The 17,424-nt window shown below is 38.8% G+C and overlaps 1 protein-coding gene across 1 annotated transcript; it reads right to left on the bottom strand.

Annotated features, from left to right (window-relative positions):
• Positions 1-2,406: 2,406 nt before the first annotated feature.
• Positions 2,407-17,131, bottom strand: CUNH5orf47 (chromosome unknown C5orf47 homolog). Its single transcript, XM_035012515.1, has 5 exons — positions 16,849-17,131; positions 8,652-8,737; positions 7,167-7,266; positions 5,468-5,506; positions 2,407-2,434 (listed from the first exon to the last, which is right to left on the bottom strand). The coding sequence occupies exons 1-4, from the start codon at positions 17,129-17,131 to the stop codon at positions 5,487-5,489; spliced, it is 489 nt and encodes a 162-aa protein (XP_034868406.1). The 3' UTR covers positions 2,407-2,434; positions 5,468-5,486.
• Between the last annotated feature and the right edge of the window lie 293 nt (positions 17,132-17,424).

Below are 17,424 nucleotides of genomic sequence, written 5' to 3'. Positions count from 1 at the left end.
TATGATAAAGGGTCAATCTACCAAGAATACATAGTAAAATTAAATATGTGTGCACCAAATAATATACAAAATATGTGAAGAAAAAGCTGATAGAACTGAAAGAATAGACAAATTTATGATTAAATAAAAAACAAAAATGCAACATATCAAAATCCATGGGACACAGTTAAAGCAGTGCTAAGAGGAAAAATTATGACACTAAATGCATACATTAGAAAAGAGGATTCTCAAATCAATAATCTAAGCCTCCAGTTTAAGAATCTACAAATAAATAAATAAATAAACAAACAAACCCAAAGCAGGCATAAGGAAAAAAAAAATAACTGAAATTAAAGAAATTAAAAACAGAAAGACAATCAAGTTCCTGGGTAGCCAATGATGACAGGTAGTTAATATCAACTTGTCACCAATCTGTCTACTTAGTTGTTCAGTGTCTCTTCTCATGAGGGTTAGCATGTGATACAAAATTTTTCACACTTTGTCCCTTCCCATATGTCCATCCATATGCCTCTACTCTATACCTTACCTTTTTGTCTCCAATATTCATCTTTCTTACCAGGCTCCAGATAAAATGGCCAGGCCACTGGCTACAGCCCAGGAATCCACAAAGATTCTCACCTTGAGACAGTCCCCTATCACACAAAGTGGATGACCAAGTGTGTGGCTTGCAACTCCACCCTTTTGCCTTTCCATTTTCTTTCAGGGCCACTCTGGAACATGGTCATAGTATTGCTACCATCTCTATTGGTTTGTACCCACAAGTGAACCAATCCATTCATAAACCAAATCTCAGACTTTTCCTCCTCTTTCATCTGATTATATGGGACTGCTCATATGGCCATAAGTACAAGCAGGAGGAGGGGAGCTAGAATAACTGATGTGGGTGACCTGAGGATTGGACTACCTGCTCACATAGCCTACTTGTGCTGTCTGGTCCCACGTAGGAACCTCCTGCTGGGAAGTCTTCCTTCCCAAATGTGCTATTTTCCCTTTATGGCAGTCCGCTGATGGTATTTTGTTTGTTTGTCTCATGACCAAGCAATTTGTCTCCACCAGGGCCCCCAAACATGTCAAAACCATTTCTCTAATGGCATTTAATTTGTGCTGTGGACAGCATGGCCTTGATTTATAATTCCATTACGGTCTGTGGTTGGCTTTCCATAAGCTTCATATTACATCTTTTCCCACTAATGATATCTCCAACACCATAAGGTCTTTCCAAATCATATGACCCAAGCAGCAGGACTGCTTATACCCCAGGCTGGACCTACTGCAGAGCCCTTTCCTGCACTGGGTCCCACTCAAAGTTGGGAACCTTCTGTGTCACCTAACATAAGGGCCTGGTCAATATTTCTAGGTGAGGAATGTACTGCCTCTAGAACCAAAGAGGTCTACCATGTATGGGATTCAATTTTTGTGGTAAAGAATTCAGTATGCATGTGGGGTTTCTTTGTTTTGTTTTGATTTATTTGCTTTTTCATGGGCAAACCTCTTTTTGTCTTTTCCTCCTAAGTTTTCAGGTCTACGTAGGCCTTTGAAACAATTTAGGGAGAGAGACTGCATCAACAAAAAGCAGAAAAAAATAGTCTAGGCAACAGTTAATTACTACTTAATACTGAGTAGAAAATAATGGGACTTTACTGAGAAACATTTCTAAATTATTTCCAGAGTACTATATCTCTCATTTATTTACTGAAAAAAATAATGTATCTAATAATTAGAGGCTTGGAAAGGAGAAGAATGTTTCCTGTGATCTTTGCCTCCAAATTTTCCTAAAATACTCCATATTACAATTTAGAATTTGCACAAATTTTCTAATTTTCCTTAGAATGAAAAGATGGCTTAAATAACCATTAGTTTTAACACCCAAAATAATCATTACTGTGTTAATTGTAGATTTTTATGATAAAACAATTGAGAAATTTAGAAAAAGTAAGGAAGCCAAAAACAATTTAAATGGAATCTGAGTTTAATTTAAATCATTTACATCTAAATGAAGGATGAATAAAGTGGTGGTTGCAGACTCATTAATAAAAGGGAAAAGTTGGCAATTGTAAATGCCTGCAATTATATTACTATTTAAATTTAAATTTTACCATAAACTTTAAATTTTATGTATAAGATTAATTTAAAAAGATATGGAATAAGTATTAATTCACATTTGAATAAGACTTACATAACACTTGTGTGCATATGATAATATTTAACAAAAATCTGTATTAACTTGCAAGGAAATGCATAATTTATTTATTATGAAGGTAGTTTTCTATTCAATTATGAATTTATAATGAAGGTAGTTTTTCTATTCAACTATGAAAGTCCCACTTCCAACAAAACACACCAAAATTAACATATAATTATGATTCAATTTAAAGTTCCATCTTTAAACTCTTCAGAGTCTTCTTTGGTAAACAGATCCAAAGATAGGTTAATCCTAAATAAAAGATGACAAAATTGAATCTTGTTAAGATAAAATGTCATGGTCAATAGTCACTGAAATATTTTAACATTTCTAAGACTGCTAAGCAACAGTTAGCCACTCCCTGTATTTACTGTTTTGATAACTTTTACTTTCTCTAGTTGACCATAAAAAGCTTCTAACGCACTCAACATGTAATTCATTTTTCTTCTCCACTCCAGCTCCTGCCAATAATCTTGACGACTTCAACTGCTCCAGTTACAGAAACTGTGACACAAAAACACTATATCATAGTCTTTTATCTCCAGGCCGCTTCAAGCCACTCACAAGCAGCAGTATCACTTTCAACAATGTCATCACTTGGCACTTCTGCTTTACTTCTAGGTGCGGAAACTCTCAAATTGTTCCTAGCTGATGTATTTCTATACTCCTAAGTTTTGTACCCCTACACTGTCACTGAACAAGACCATTGCAACCCTTTGAACTGCCAAGCCCCTAATCTCCTGTAAGCTTCATTTGTACCCCACTCCACCCCTCTCATGACTTCTGATTAAGCTCCTAGAATCACTCTTTGAAACTAAGATTCCTCTTCATCCTAGACATCACCAACATTGTGTTCTCAGTCCTCTCCTCCCCCTCCATCCTCACATTGAGGTTTTCATGCACATCTACTGCCACAACTATTTATGACCTTCTTGCAGCATAGATTGTACGCTAGCTCCAATAGGACACTTCCAGCTGCGCCCTTGGAATTTTCACCTGAATACGTCATTACAGCTAAAATTCAACACACCAAAATAAAATTCAGTAGCTTCACAAAACCAGTTCTTCTTTTGACTTCCTTCTTTCTTAACTACTCATTTGCAGAACTTAGGATCATCTCTCTTATCCCCTACAGCAAGTCCTTTGTCTCCTCTCCACCACTCTGCTACTCCCATTTAAGTGCATTTCACTTTCACTTGGACCCTGTCAGAATCCCCAGTTTTTTCACTTCCTGTCTTGCCTCCATTCCAAACCTTTCCACAAAATAACATCAGATTCTTTCTAAAATGCAGATCTGATCAATCCACTGCTTTAAAATGTTCTATACTGATGATGTACAAGGTATTTGCATAGTCTTTTATTATGTTTCCATAAAATACTTATTAATTACAAAAGGAAAAATTAATTCCCTAAATTTGATCATTGTTGTGTGGTTATATAAAAGATATCTTTGGGGTGCCTGGGTGGTTCAGTTGTTAAGTGTCTGCCTTTGGCTCAGGTCATGATCCCAGGGTCCTGGAATCGAGCCCCACATTGGGCTCCCTGCTCCGCGGGAAGCCTGCTTCTTCCTCTCCCACTCCCCCTGCTTGTGTTCCCTCTCTTACTGTGTCTTTCTCTGTCAAATAAATAAAATCTTTAAAGAAAAAAAAGATATCTTTGTCCTTAGGATATATACACTAAAGTATTAAGGGATAATATTTATATATTATATATAAATATATAATATATATATTTTTAGAGAAAGAGAGAGCTTAGGGAGAGGGGCAGAGGGAGAGGGAGAGAGAGAATCTCAAGCAGACTCCACACTCAGCATGCAGCCCGACACAGGGCTTGATCTCGCCACCCTGAGACCATGACCTGAGCCAAAATTAAGAGTCAGATGCTTAACTGACTAAGCTACCCAGGCACCCCTTAAGGCGTAATATTTTATACACACACATACACACACAGAGAAAGAAAGTGTCTAAGAATGAGAAAGCAAATGTGACAAGATGTTAAAAATCAGTGGAACTAGGTAAAGGGTGTGCCGGAGTTCTTTGTATTATTCTTGCAACTTTTCTGTACATTTGAAATCATTTAGAATAAAGGGTTAAGAAGATGTTTATTGCCTACTTAATGGAATACAAATATTACTCACATGAGACCCTTTGAAATACAGTCTCAGTATATTTTTATACCTTTCTTCACAATGACTACCGTAAACAAGTTTTGATCAAACTGTTCATTCCTGAACATTTTCTTGGACTCCACAGAACTTGCTCATGTCCATGTCTAAAATATACTCCCCTCCCCCCACATCCCCATGTACAAAAGTCTGATTTCTCTTTCCCAACACCCAGCTTACTTTTCTAGTACTTTCCAAACCCCACCAAACTGGATGTAATCTCTCGCTAGAAATTCAATGAACCCAGATCATTAGCAAACCAAGGCACAACTGAAATGAAAGGAGAAAAGATGATTCACTTGATTGAAAACATGTAATATTTCAAAATAACTGTAGAATCGCCTAAAGAAATTCAGCGGTCAAAGATAGAAGGAAGATTTAAGGGTCATTTAAGGGTCATACACACAGTAATTGAAGCTATAAAAATGGGTATGTTGGGGCGCCTGGGTGGCTCAGTCGGTTAAGCATCAGCCTTCAGCTCAGGTCATGACCCGGGGTCCTGGGATCAAGCCCCACTCCCTCTCCCTCTGCCTGTCGCTCCCCCTGCCTGTGCTCTCTCTCTCTCTCTTTCTTTCTGTCAAATAAATAAATAAATAAATAAATTTTTTAAATGGGTATGTTATCTCAGAATAAATATGTAAAGAGAGAGCAGAACCAACAATTATTCCCAGGGCAGCATTTGTTATTAAGTGGTAGCAAAAGGGACAAATAAAAAATATCCAGAAAATATGGTCAGGAAGGCAGAAAGAGAACCATGTCATAACCTCCAGGACACTAAGAAAGAAGAAAAATTGAAAGCAGTAGTAAGATAATATTAAATGTGACAAGTTCAAAGAGAAAAGGGACCTAGAAGATACAAACAAAGAAACAAACAAACCCACAGAAACCATGGACCATGAAAAGAGTAATTTCAATAGCACTGTGAATATGGGGCCCAAATGACGTTTATTAAATTTCAACAAATATTTAATGAGGGCTTACTATGTGCCAAGCACTGGGTTTCAGGAAGGAAACAGGCTGAAATTAGCAATAGGCATACACTAAAGGTTGGAGAAGGTAAGATGTAAAAGGGAAGGAAATAAAGTCTATATTTTACAATTGTTATATAAATGGATTCTTACCAGAAGATGATAAGAAGATTCACCTTGTGTAATTTGAGTCTAGGAACAACATAAAATATACAGAAGATTCAAGTTGGCCTCTAGCACTGGTTTTCCCATTAATAAATACATAGTAAGAAATAAGAATTATAATACATTTCTAAAACATTATTATTAGTTTTGTAACCTGGTTTAAAATTGTAATGCAAAATAATAAATTACAAAGTACTTGTTTATAACAGGCTATTTCTGGAAAACACAGAATATTATTTTAAGTTGCCAAATAAGCCTTACAAGATTACTTGACGTGAGTAATAAACGTCACAAGAGAATTGACAAGTTCAAGGTTATGGTCAGAGCAAAATTAGATGTAATCTGTTTATTAAAGTAACTGGATCTGGATTAACACCTAGAACAATGTCCAGGGTTTGTGTGCATTGCTCTGCCTATTCAAACATCCTTTTCACCTAAAAAACCACGGACTTCTTTTTTTCTCCTAATCCCCACTTCTGCCTTATTCTCTTTCTTAATTGAATAAAGAGTATCGCTATTCTGAACACTGGTTTATCTGTCATTATTGCAAACAATTTATGCTATTATTAATGCAATATTACACAAACAGTAATGGGCTTCCAGTGTAACACTGCTTACAAAATGGCATTCTATCCTAATTATCATCTTATGAAAATATTCTGGGGCACCTGGGTGGCTCAGTCATTAAGCGTCTGCCTTCGGCTCAGGTCATGGTCCCAGGGTCCTGGGATCGAGCCCGCATTGGGCTCCCTGCTCAGCGGGAAGCCTGCTTCTCCCTCTCCCGCTCCCCCTACTTGTGTTCCCTCTCTCGCTGTGTCTCTCTCTGTCAAATTAATAAATAAATAATTTTTTTTTTAAAAAAAGAAAAAATATTCTTCACAAAACTCAATTCTGCAGATTTACTGACTGTCAAAATAGAAGCTGTCATCAAGTGACTGTACTAAGACCTACAGAAGTGTTCAGCATGGTACCATGAGTATTAGGACAAGTATGTGAAGGAAAGGGAATAACTATTATGATCTACCAATTCATGTGGCATTATTAGTTACATAAATTTTATCCAACTTAATTGTTTGAGAATCCAGAACTTCCTATTACTTTAATAAGTATACTAGATTACATCTAATTTTGCTCTCCCACAATATCAATTCAATATTGATGCAGCTTTACAACATGGTTTAATTTATGAGTTGTTTTACAGGAATGAATTAATGACATCAAGGCCATAATTCAAGGGCAGTTTTGTTAAATACATTAAATTAGACTGCAGCATCCATGGAAGGAAGTGACTATATGAAGTGACACAGAATGTATTATTTTATATTGCAGTTAAAATGTTTTTCTTCATCAATATGGATGAGTTTTGTAATCTGTATTACAAAGCTGGCATTAAAATTCAGATTTAACAGACAAGTGTGTTCCTTTTGCTCAGTAAATTTAGTCAACATTTACCTTCTATGCTCCTCCACTCACACTTACACCTGCGGTCTAGTCTATGACTCAGTGCTTTAAAATGTTTTGTACTTTTAATTATGATGAACAGTGATAAAATGGTAGCTGCATTTCTATAGTTCTGTACATTGAATGTGACAATTAGGAAAAGTACTAGACTAGTGTGACCCAAGGGTGACTAAACGGTTAGGGAAGCCAGTCTTCTTTAATACAAGCAAAAATTGTGTTAACTTACTTTCACAAGATAGTTGTTGGTATTTTAGCCTGAATCTATATTTTTCATTTTCTTCAAGCATTCTAGAAATGACTTTGTACACTCTATTCCAAACCGAAACCTTAAAAATATAAGCACAGTTAAGGAACACTGAGCAGAGAAGCAGGAATACATTTTGACAGAGGCAACTGGCAGTGACTCAACCATGCTGCATGTCAACTGATATCACTATAAAACAATAATAGCACTTAGAGACCTGAAATTTGTTTCCCCATAATCAGTGATCTCTTCTGCTAACTTCCTAACATTTCCTCTCTGTAGTATTTATGTTAACTCTCATGGATGAAGGCAATGTCTATAAAGTCCTACCCAAGTTGTTCCAATACATTCAATTTTGTTTTCAACAGTTATAAAAATAGTGAATTTCTAGAGATTTTTTAATGTATTTTATTCTAGTTAAGAATTAAACATTTCTCCTAGGACATACCAAAGCAAAAATTACCAGACAGCATGAATATACTAGAATAGAAAGAATGAGAACTATGGAAGCAAAGAGATCTAGGCTCGGATTCTGGCTTTGCCACTTAACAGTTGCTTGACGTTGGGCAAGTGTTTTACATCTCAGCTAGTAATAACTTCATATATTGGATTATTACAATTAATGAAAAACATATGTAAATATATGAAATATATGTAAAGCACATACCCCAGTAAGTGACATATAGTAGTTATAAGTAAACATTGGCTATTGCTCTCTTCTCCTCACCCAAGGGGAATTGGTTCTTGGAAGAAACAGTTCTTAGTATAGTGGGAAGATTAGATGCACACTCAAAATACATTTAGGATGAATCACCTTGAATGTTATTTTATACTATGCATGGGTTGTAACTCATACAAACTCAAAGCTTAGAAACAATACAATTTTATGTGTCATTATCAACTAACAGCTTCTTTAAACCAAAGTGTAAAATATATGGTGGAAAACAAAGATTTGTAGAGCTAGTGATCTTGAATATGTTTAAAACACTCAAGTTACCGTGACATTTGGACAACTAGAGGTGAAAATGGTTCAGCAGTAAAGGTTCATCCTTGTTAGCTTTCCTTCTACCAACTAAATGTATATCCCTTCTCTTTAAAAGAGCAATATGACACCAGTATAGATACGTTATTCTTTTCTGTTAAGTCCATAATTTTCTCTTTATATTACACTATCTATCAAAGTTTGCTATATTCTATGAAACATATATTTTCATGCTTTGAAAAATCTCCCATTACATTTGGATTAAAATATGTTTATATCTTCAAACACTGGAAGGACTGTTCTCTACAGTTAATAAATATTTCCAAACCCAGTTCCATTTCTGCTAAATTAATTCTATTTTCTCATTTCAGTAAATTAAACTTTCAAAAGATGGAACTACTTTTACTGTTGCGTATCTTCACACATTTGTATTTAGAGAGGTTAATCTAAAATTCAAATATTGCTCATTCTCCTTTTTAATATACCTTTTTCTTTTTCTTCATTATTTTGGAAGCTTCATTCAAAGGGATGGGGAAATCAAACTTTTTAGCTAAATTCTTCTGGGGTAAGCCTAATTTTAAAAAAAGAGAGAGTGAAAAGGTAAAAGATCAAGGCCAGCACATATTTTAAATGATTCACTATCCTGATAATAGACACAATAATAAATGTCTCTTGAGTTGTCTTTGGGGATTTTTACACTTGTTGGTATATTTCTGTTCACTAGATAATACCAGTTTACCAATTAGCTAATACTATGCTGGGGGAGAAAACCAAGAAACTACCTTGGAAATGCCTAGGAAATCTCCTTTCTCTACTGATTTGAAAGGTGAGTCCCCAAAGTCAGCAACACCAAACAAATACCAGAAGCCACATCTTGACCCAATGCATCTCTATAGTTTCCTTTCTTCTCCATTCAACTCCAGACACACATTATGATTTCAACTCCCCCAAATACCTGTGGTTCCTCAAATGCCTTGTTCTTATCCTTCCCAGCCGTTGCACATGCTGTTCTATATGGCTAAAACACTCTGTGTTAGGCAAATTTTTACTTGCTCTTCAAGACTCAGCTCACCCCATCACCTCCCCTCTACAGTCCCCTGCACAGCACTAGCTCCAGGAACACTGAAGTCACATCACTTAGCACACTTCTATAACACATATTTATAACGTGTTTCCTCCACTAGGCTGTGACCTCCCTGAGGGCAATAGCTATGTGTGTCTTAGTTATCTTTCTACCCACACTATGAGACACATAGTAGGTACTAATAAAGCTTTGTCAGAGTGAGTAAGCCTCCTCCCTCTACTCACCAAACCATGCTGCCTTCCCAAATATTAACTGTTAGAAGAAAATCCAAGGGCTTGTGTGTCCAAGGGCAAAATCAGAAAACACTGAGCACATGTTCCCTAAAAGCCTTTATATTCGTCTGTAATCCGCCCACCCGAACACTTACCCACCTTATCCCTGCCCTACCACTACCACTCTATACCTGGCTTTCTTCCCCCCATTCAATATTTAGCTTTCCAGGAACCTTCTCTGATTTCACAAAGCACCCTATGCTCAGTTATCATGAGATTTATCATGTTGTTTACTTGGGGAGTGTGTTTTATTCTTTAATAGAGATCCAGTATCTAATACCATACACACTAGATATGCAGTAAGTATTCCATTTGCTAGTGAATTAGAGTATGTTCTAAAATGGCATTTCCCAATTTGTGAGAAGCATACCACTGATTCTGGGTGGCGCACAGACCTAGCACTAAAGAACCTTAAATCACACAGTGAGAAACTCATTCTCTTTCCCATTATTTTTCAATCTGATGACATCAGGGAGAAAGTATAAGTTTGAAACTAGTATGTTATTAAGACTTCTCTGAGATTTGCTTCTCTCTCTTTATGACTACAGACAACCTTCGTTAGACAAGCTATTTGGCTAGAATTTAATAATACTGCTTTGCCTTTATTACATCATTTTAAATTAATTTCTATTCGTGGCAAATGGTACAGGTTTGCCACTGAGATAATGATGTAAAGTGTTCTAAAAAGAAATTTAGTTGAGAGGAAAAAAATGCACATATGTAAATAAATATATTAAGTAAATGATAGTACAGATGATATGCAGATACAGCGTAGGAAAATAACTCAAGTCTAAGAATCTCTGTTCTTCACATACCCATATATACCTTTTCCTCTAAATGCCTATGCCTTTGGAATACTATACTTGCATCATTCTCAAATGTTTTCCATTTGTAAGTCTTACCTAACCTAGACATTACTCCTTGAGGTCAGGATAGGAGCTATCATGCCTACCTATAATTATTGGGGATCTAAAATATGTCAAGGAGTATAGAGGATGTGAGAAAGAAAAAGACAAAATCATTTCTTCTATTTGTTTTGTGTACTTCACTAAGGGTAGCTCCAGTGTATACCAGAGACTTTGTCCCAACTTAATGTTTTCAATCTTTCTCTAGCCTTCTTTCTACACACTGTTTCTACACACTCAAAATATACTCCTAGTTCTTCCCTAATCACTCTCCATCACAGATCCATACCCAAGGCTATGCTCACACAATTTTTCCCACCTGTAATTCCCTCCTAGCTCAGCAATTCTCATGGAGTTCCACCACCATGAAGCCTTCCCTGATTCCCTTATTCCCAAATTATTCACCACTTCCAAAGCATTTATTTGTACTTCCACAAAAGCACTTGTCATCCTCTGTTGTATATAAATTATGAATATATCTCCCAAGTTCTGTGAGAATTGATTTATTAGTCTTGCTTGAAATGTTAGAAGAGTTTCCTGATTTGCCTGCCCCTGGATTTCTAAACTCCACTACATTTTACAGAAACAGCTTACAAAGTGTATCTTCCAGAAGTGTACCTGTCTCTGATTGTTTCACTCCACCATTCAAAAACCTTCAGTGACTATGAAATGACTGTCTCCAAGGCATTCTGCAATATTGTCCAAAACTTACTTTTCATTCATTCAACAAATATTTAGTCAGGCCCACTATATACTACTCATTGGGATAATCCCCCCTTTCCTCCAAGCCATCTCTGTTCATTTATTCTATATCAAACTCTGTGCTGGACACTCTGCATACATTCCATACTTCTCTTAGTCTTTGTAGTAACTTGTTGTGGAAAGAGCTATTATCCCCACTTTACATATAAGGAAACGGAGAATCAGAGTAGTTAACTTGGCCGATATTACACTACTAATAAATGACAGAGCCAAGATTATGTCTTTCTGACTTCAAAGCCAATGCTCTTGATAATCTCTACCTTCCACTAGCAATTTCTCCATTCATGTCCCTTGATTTCCTACCTTTATGCCTCTCCTTTCTCTAAACTATCAAAGCCTTTCTCAGGTGTCTTTCTTAGAGCATTCAAGTCGACTAGCTTGTATTCATATTATTCATTTAGAAGTTCCTTGACAGCAGAATATTCTGATTCTTCTATGTCAGTAGCACCTAATCTAGTGCCCACAGTGTGGAAGACGTTCAATGTTGTTGAATGGATAAATAATTTACCTACTTCCCCATAGAGTGGCAAGCATAAGTATTTAATAAACTTCCCCATAATATTAATATTAAATACACCCCAAGCTGAGTAAAACTTAAGCACTTTCTGGCTTGGTTTAAATATAAATATGTAACTCTATTCCTGGTCTCACAAGCACAGCAAGGGGGCTCTGAAGTTAATGGCTCCATCATCTGCCCAGCTGCCTAGCACAGAAACTTCAGATTTGGCATCAACCCTTCCTTCTCCATCTTTTATTCAGTCATTGATCCTCTGCTTTCTGTACTGCTGCTATGTTAGGTCAGACCTTTTATCTTTGCACTGGACTACTATGACTGCCCTCTAACAGGACTCTGGCCTCCAGTGTCTCCCAGCCCAGCTCCGCCCTAGTTCTCCTTTCTCCAGATGTGACCATGTCATCCCTACCACAAAGGAGCAGCAAAAATCCCAAAATTTCAAAACCAAACTTCAGGGCAAATTGCATTATTGTCTTTTCCCACCCCAGCAGAGAAGTCAACCAGAGGAAAGCCAACCTAGGTCTGCACGGCGCTAAGTTACAACAGCATAACACTGGTTTCATAATCTCGGCTACCCAGTTACTCCTAACCCACATAGGTGGGGATCTCTAGCACAAATTCATGCATCCCTTCCATTCTGTCCCCCTCCCCTCTGGGAGCTTCTTCATCCACTTTCAGTGTTCTTCACTTTTAATCCACTATCTTGCTGATGGACTATTACTTGTCCTTTGATTTGTGGCACTAAAGCAATACAGGCTCTCGTTCGAATCCACTATCTTTTTTCCTGGCATCTCACCTAAGTTGTAGAGCTCCTCACCACCACAACCACTACCACCATCACCATACTCTCTTCTCTTCCTAGAATAAACCTTTTATCCTGTTTCAACTATTCAAAGAAGCTGGAAACCCAGGGCTAAAGTGTCTTCTACTACCCCTGGATTTTTTGATCCCTGGCAGAGGAGCCAGAAAAAAACAAAACAAAACAAAAACGTGAGCGCCTTTTAACAATGAGGCCATTAGAGGGGCTTGGAGTCCAAAACCATGACCCTGCTTAGGTACCTCTGAAGGCTTCCCGCCACAGCTCATTCTCAGCAGTCAATCAAGTCACACAGAGTACAGTTTCATACATCTAAATTATCAAAGTAAATTTAGATTGGAAGGATACCAAACAAAATATTTATATATTCCTCAACTTGGGCTTCAGTCTTGCCTGCCTCCAATTCAATCTCCCTTATATAGCATGGCCAAAGTAAATCTAACCCTATCACTTCTCTATCTTTTTTAAATTTATTTATTTGAAAGAGAGAGAGAGGAGGAGAAGCAGAGGGAGAGGGACATGCAGACTCTGTGCGGAACATGGAGCCCGATGTGGGGCTCGATCCCACAACCCTGAGATCATGGCCTGAGCTGAAACCAAGAGTCGGTTGATTAACCAACTGAGCCACCCAGGTGCCCCTCACTTCTCTTGTTCAAAAACCTTCAGTTTTGGACTTTCTGAGTCACTGAAGACAATGGGGAATGTAGAGTAGTTGACTTCCCAAAATTTCATGCCAAACACTTTCACATTTTGAAAATTCTACATAAAACCACACCTTCCGCATTACTTGAAGACAGAGAACACTGAAACTGCAAAATAACTGTTTAAGTAAAATAAGAAAAATCATTCAGTCACAGAAATATCGGGGCTCTGATCCCATATGCTCCAGCCCCACCCCAAGCAGGGCTTTGTGGCCAGCAGGGAAGAGAAGATGGACACTAAAAAAAGTGCCTGCAGGAGAGCTGGAGCAACCAACAGAAAGATTAAATCCACCCTAAATCTGAAAATAGTAAAACAAAACCCTACAGATTAGAGCAAAAACTACAGAAAAGGGATTTCAATGGGCAATTTAAAGGGCCAGACACCACATAAAGTACCAAATATGTCATTTAATGGAACTGACTCAGTTTACTAAGGGGCAAGCATGATTTAAAGGGACAGTTTTCCAATTGCATGACTTCCAGGGGAGAAAAAGAACAAAATTGAAGGATCACAAATTAGGTCACAAAGAAAACATCAGTAGCATCCATAAAAGTGCAGACCTTACAAACATTCAGATTATAATGCAATAAAATAGGGATGCCTTTGGCTCAGGTCATGATCTCAGGGTCCTGGGATCAAGTCCCACATTGGGCTCCTTGCTCAGCGGGAGCCTGCTTCTCCATCTGCTGCTCCCCCTGCTTGCTCTCTCTCTGACAAATAAGTAAATAAAATCTTAAAAAAAATAATGCAATAAAACAGTTTACTAACAAAAACAAAACAGAAAATTCCTGGAAATTAAAAAAACAAAACAAAACTTGAATCTATTAAGCAACTCTAGAGTGAGAAGGGTAATACAAAGTGAAATTACAGAATTTAAAAATATAGTGACAATGGAAACACTACATATTAGAATCTATGGGATTTAAAGTAGTGGTTAGAAGAAAATGCATTGCACTAAACAGTTATCAATAAAAAGGAAGAATAAAAATAAATGAATGAAATGTCCCACTGAAAAAAAGTATAAAAAGAACAAAGTAAGTCAAAAGAAAGCACATATAAGGAGATAACAAAGTTTCATCTTTATTATTTATCTTTATTTTTTAATGTGGAAGAGACTAGAAAAACAAGATATCTCATTAATAAATTGAAATCTTGTTTTTTTTTTTTAAATTAAAACAAACAAAACACTGGCTAACTTGATCAAGAAGTTCAAGAAGAAGGGGGACTACACATACATACAGAAAAAAATGACAACTGGGAAATAACCACTGAAACACAAGACTTTTTTTTTTTAATTATAAGATACTACTTTGCAGAATTCTATGCAAATAGATTTAGAAACGCAGATGAAATAGAGAATTCCCTAGGGAAATATAGATTACCAAAATTGACCCATCAGAATTAGAAAGCTTAAAAAGAGCAATTTCATAGAAGATATAGAAAAAGTTGTTAAGAAATTATTCCACAAAAAGCACTAAACCCAGATGATTTCACAGAAAAATTCTACCAGGTAGTCCCACTGTTCTATAAATTTTTCCAGAGCACTGAAAAAGAAGGAAATGTTTGTAATTCCTTGTTTGAAGTAAGTATAACTCTAATACCTAAACCAAATGAAGAAGTACAAAGAAAGAAAAACTACAGATCACTATCTCTCATGAATACCAATGTAAAATTCTAAAGAAATTACTAGCAGAGTCCGAGCTACTTTAAGAAAATAACACATCATAACCAAGTAGGATTTATTGCAGGAATGCAAGGTTGGTTCAATATTAGAAAATCCGTTTATATTATATACCATACTAATAAATCTAACAGAAAAATGTGTTTATCTCCATAGGTCTGAGAAAGCCTTTGACAAAATTCAAGACTCATTTACTATTAAAAAAAATGAAGAAAATAAAAATTGAGGAATACATTTTAATATTTTTAATATATATGCCTTTGTCCTAAAGCCAGCACCTTATTTAATGAGGAACACTAGAGGCATTTCCCTTAAGGTCAGGAATAAGGCAAGGATGCCCACAATCTCCACTACTATTGAACATTGTACTCGAGGTATTAGTAATGCATGTAGTAAGACAAAACAAATCTACTGCAGGCATAGGAATGGGTAAAAAAAAAAAAAAAAAGAAATGAAATCATCTCTATTTACAAATAACATCACAGTATACCTGGACAATCATTAGTATCAATAATAAAACTTATTCTAATAATAAAAGAATGCGGTGAAGTGCTAGGATTGAAAGTTAACATACAAAAACCAACAGGCTAAGTGAAAGAAGATAATCAAGAAATCTCACATACTGTATGAGACAATTTATATGAGATATCCAGAATAAGCAAATCTATGAAGATGGAAAGTTTAGCATTTGCTTAGAGCTGGGGTTAGGGGTAGGGGAGGGCAGTGAGAGGGAATAGTGAGTGTTAATGGGTATAGTGTACAGTACTAATAGGTACAGGTTTTCTTTGGGGCATTAGAAATGTTCCAAAATTGAATGCGATGATGGTTGAACAACTCTGTGAAAAGCATTGAGTTGTACACGTTTAATAGGTGAGTTGAATGAACTGTGACTACCTGGTAGAATTTAAAGAGTTTCTCCATAAACTCTTTAAAAAGCACAGGTGGAGGGATAAGCCTTCAAAAAAGAAGAAAGACTTCTCCAGAAGATAGAAATGCTCTATATCTTAATTGTGGTGGGTGTTACCAGAGATATAACTTTATCAAACCTCCTCAAAATGTATATAAAATCAATCCTAAATACAGTTGATTTTTTTTCCTTTCTTTTTCTTTCTTTTTTTTTTTTTTTTAAGAGATCAAGAAGTGGGGCTCCTGGGTGGCTCAGTTGGTTGAGCTTCTCAGTCTTCATTTCAGCTCAGGTCATGATCTCTGGGTCCTGAGATCAAGCCCCACCTCAGGCTCCACGCTGAGCACAGAGTCTGCTTCTCCCTCTCCTTCAACTTCTCCCCGTTTGTTCTCTCTCTCTCTCTCTCTCAAATAAAGATCAAGAAACTTCCTATATATTAACAATAAATAGAGGGGATTATGGAGGAGGAAACCCCATTTACAACAGAAAATCAAACACCTAGGAATCAATTTAGCAAAGATACACGCAAGACCTATAGGAAATTTTCAAATCTAGAACATTCCCAAGAGACACAAAAGCAGACTGAACAAATGGAAAGACATCCTATTTTTAGAGAGGCAGTGCCTCAACCTGGTAAAGACGTCAGTTCTCCTTAAGCTAATATAAAAATTCAGTCACTCCTAGGGATACCAACAAGCACGCCTTGGCCCCCCTCATTGTGGGGGACGCAAGTGGCTCCATCCAGTGACCACTCCTGTCAGTCTGACTACATGACCGGCACGTGCCCTTCGGCCCCCTATCCGGGACTCGCGCGAAGCCAGGGACCCGCGGGGCTCATGACTCGGCCCCGCGCAGGCGGCTGGACTGACAGGAGGCCGAGCCTGGCCGCCCACGGCCCGAGGGGCCCCCAGGCCGCGGGCCGCGCGGGGTTACCGCAGCCGGGCGGAAAGGCTGACAGGACGCTGACTGGAGGCCGAGGGCTGAGGCGCCCACCGCCCCGAGACCGAGGCTCCCGCCCGCCCACCGCCCCCTAGGCAGCACCTGCTCGCGCCGCAGGCCGGGGACCGCTCCGCGCGCTCGACGCCCGCGCCGGTGGGGAGGCCGCGGAGGCCCGGGACGGAGGGCCGGGGGCCAGCTCCACGCGGGCCGGGGCCGCCGCCCGCGGCTCCTCGGGGCTGCAGTCGGCCCCGCGCCCCGTGCTCCCGAGGCCCTGAGCCCGGCGGCCGCCGAGCTCCAAGATGCCGCCGCACCGGTGCGAGCCGAAGCGTGTCACGTAGACGAAGCGCGCCAGGTCCCGCTCCTGCTCCCGGCCGGCCGCCGCCATCGCCGCCCTGGTCGCGGAACCGCCGCCAAGTTTCCTCAGCGACCCGCGGAGCGCACGGCCGGCGACCGGGGACGCGGGCGGCCTGCGAGGACCGGGCGGCGGGGGCGGGGCCACTGTGCACGTGCGGGGGAGGGGGCGCGCGCTGCAGCGGGACCGCGGGGCGGGCCTGCGCAGGTTGGGTGCGCGAGGCCGGCGAGACGCCGGGTGGGCAGCGGGGAGACCGCGCCTGGGGCGGACCGCCCTGGAGTGAGGCGGGGAGCGGGAAGGGCTTGGTTGGGGCGATGGTGGACCGC

Source organism: Mirounga leonina, unplaced genomic scaffold (assembly GCF_011800145.1).
Source record: "Mirounga leonina isolate KUSES-001 unplaced genomic scaffold, KU_Mleo_1.0 Mir_104, whole genome shotgun sequence".
In the NCBI taxonomy this organism is placed as follows: Eukaryota; Metazoa; Chordata; class Mammalia; order Carnivora; family Phocidae; genus Mirounga; species Mirounga leonina.
Note: the sequence above shows the minus strand (reverse complement) of the source record. Positions and strands in the feature narration are given on the sequence as shown.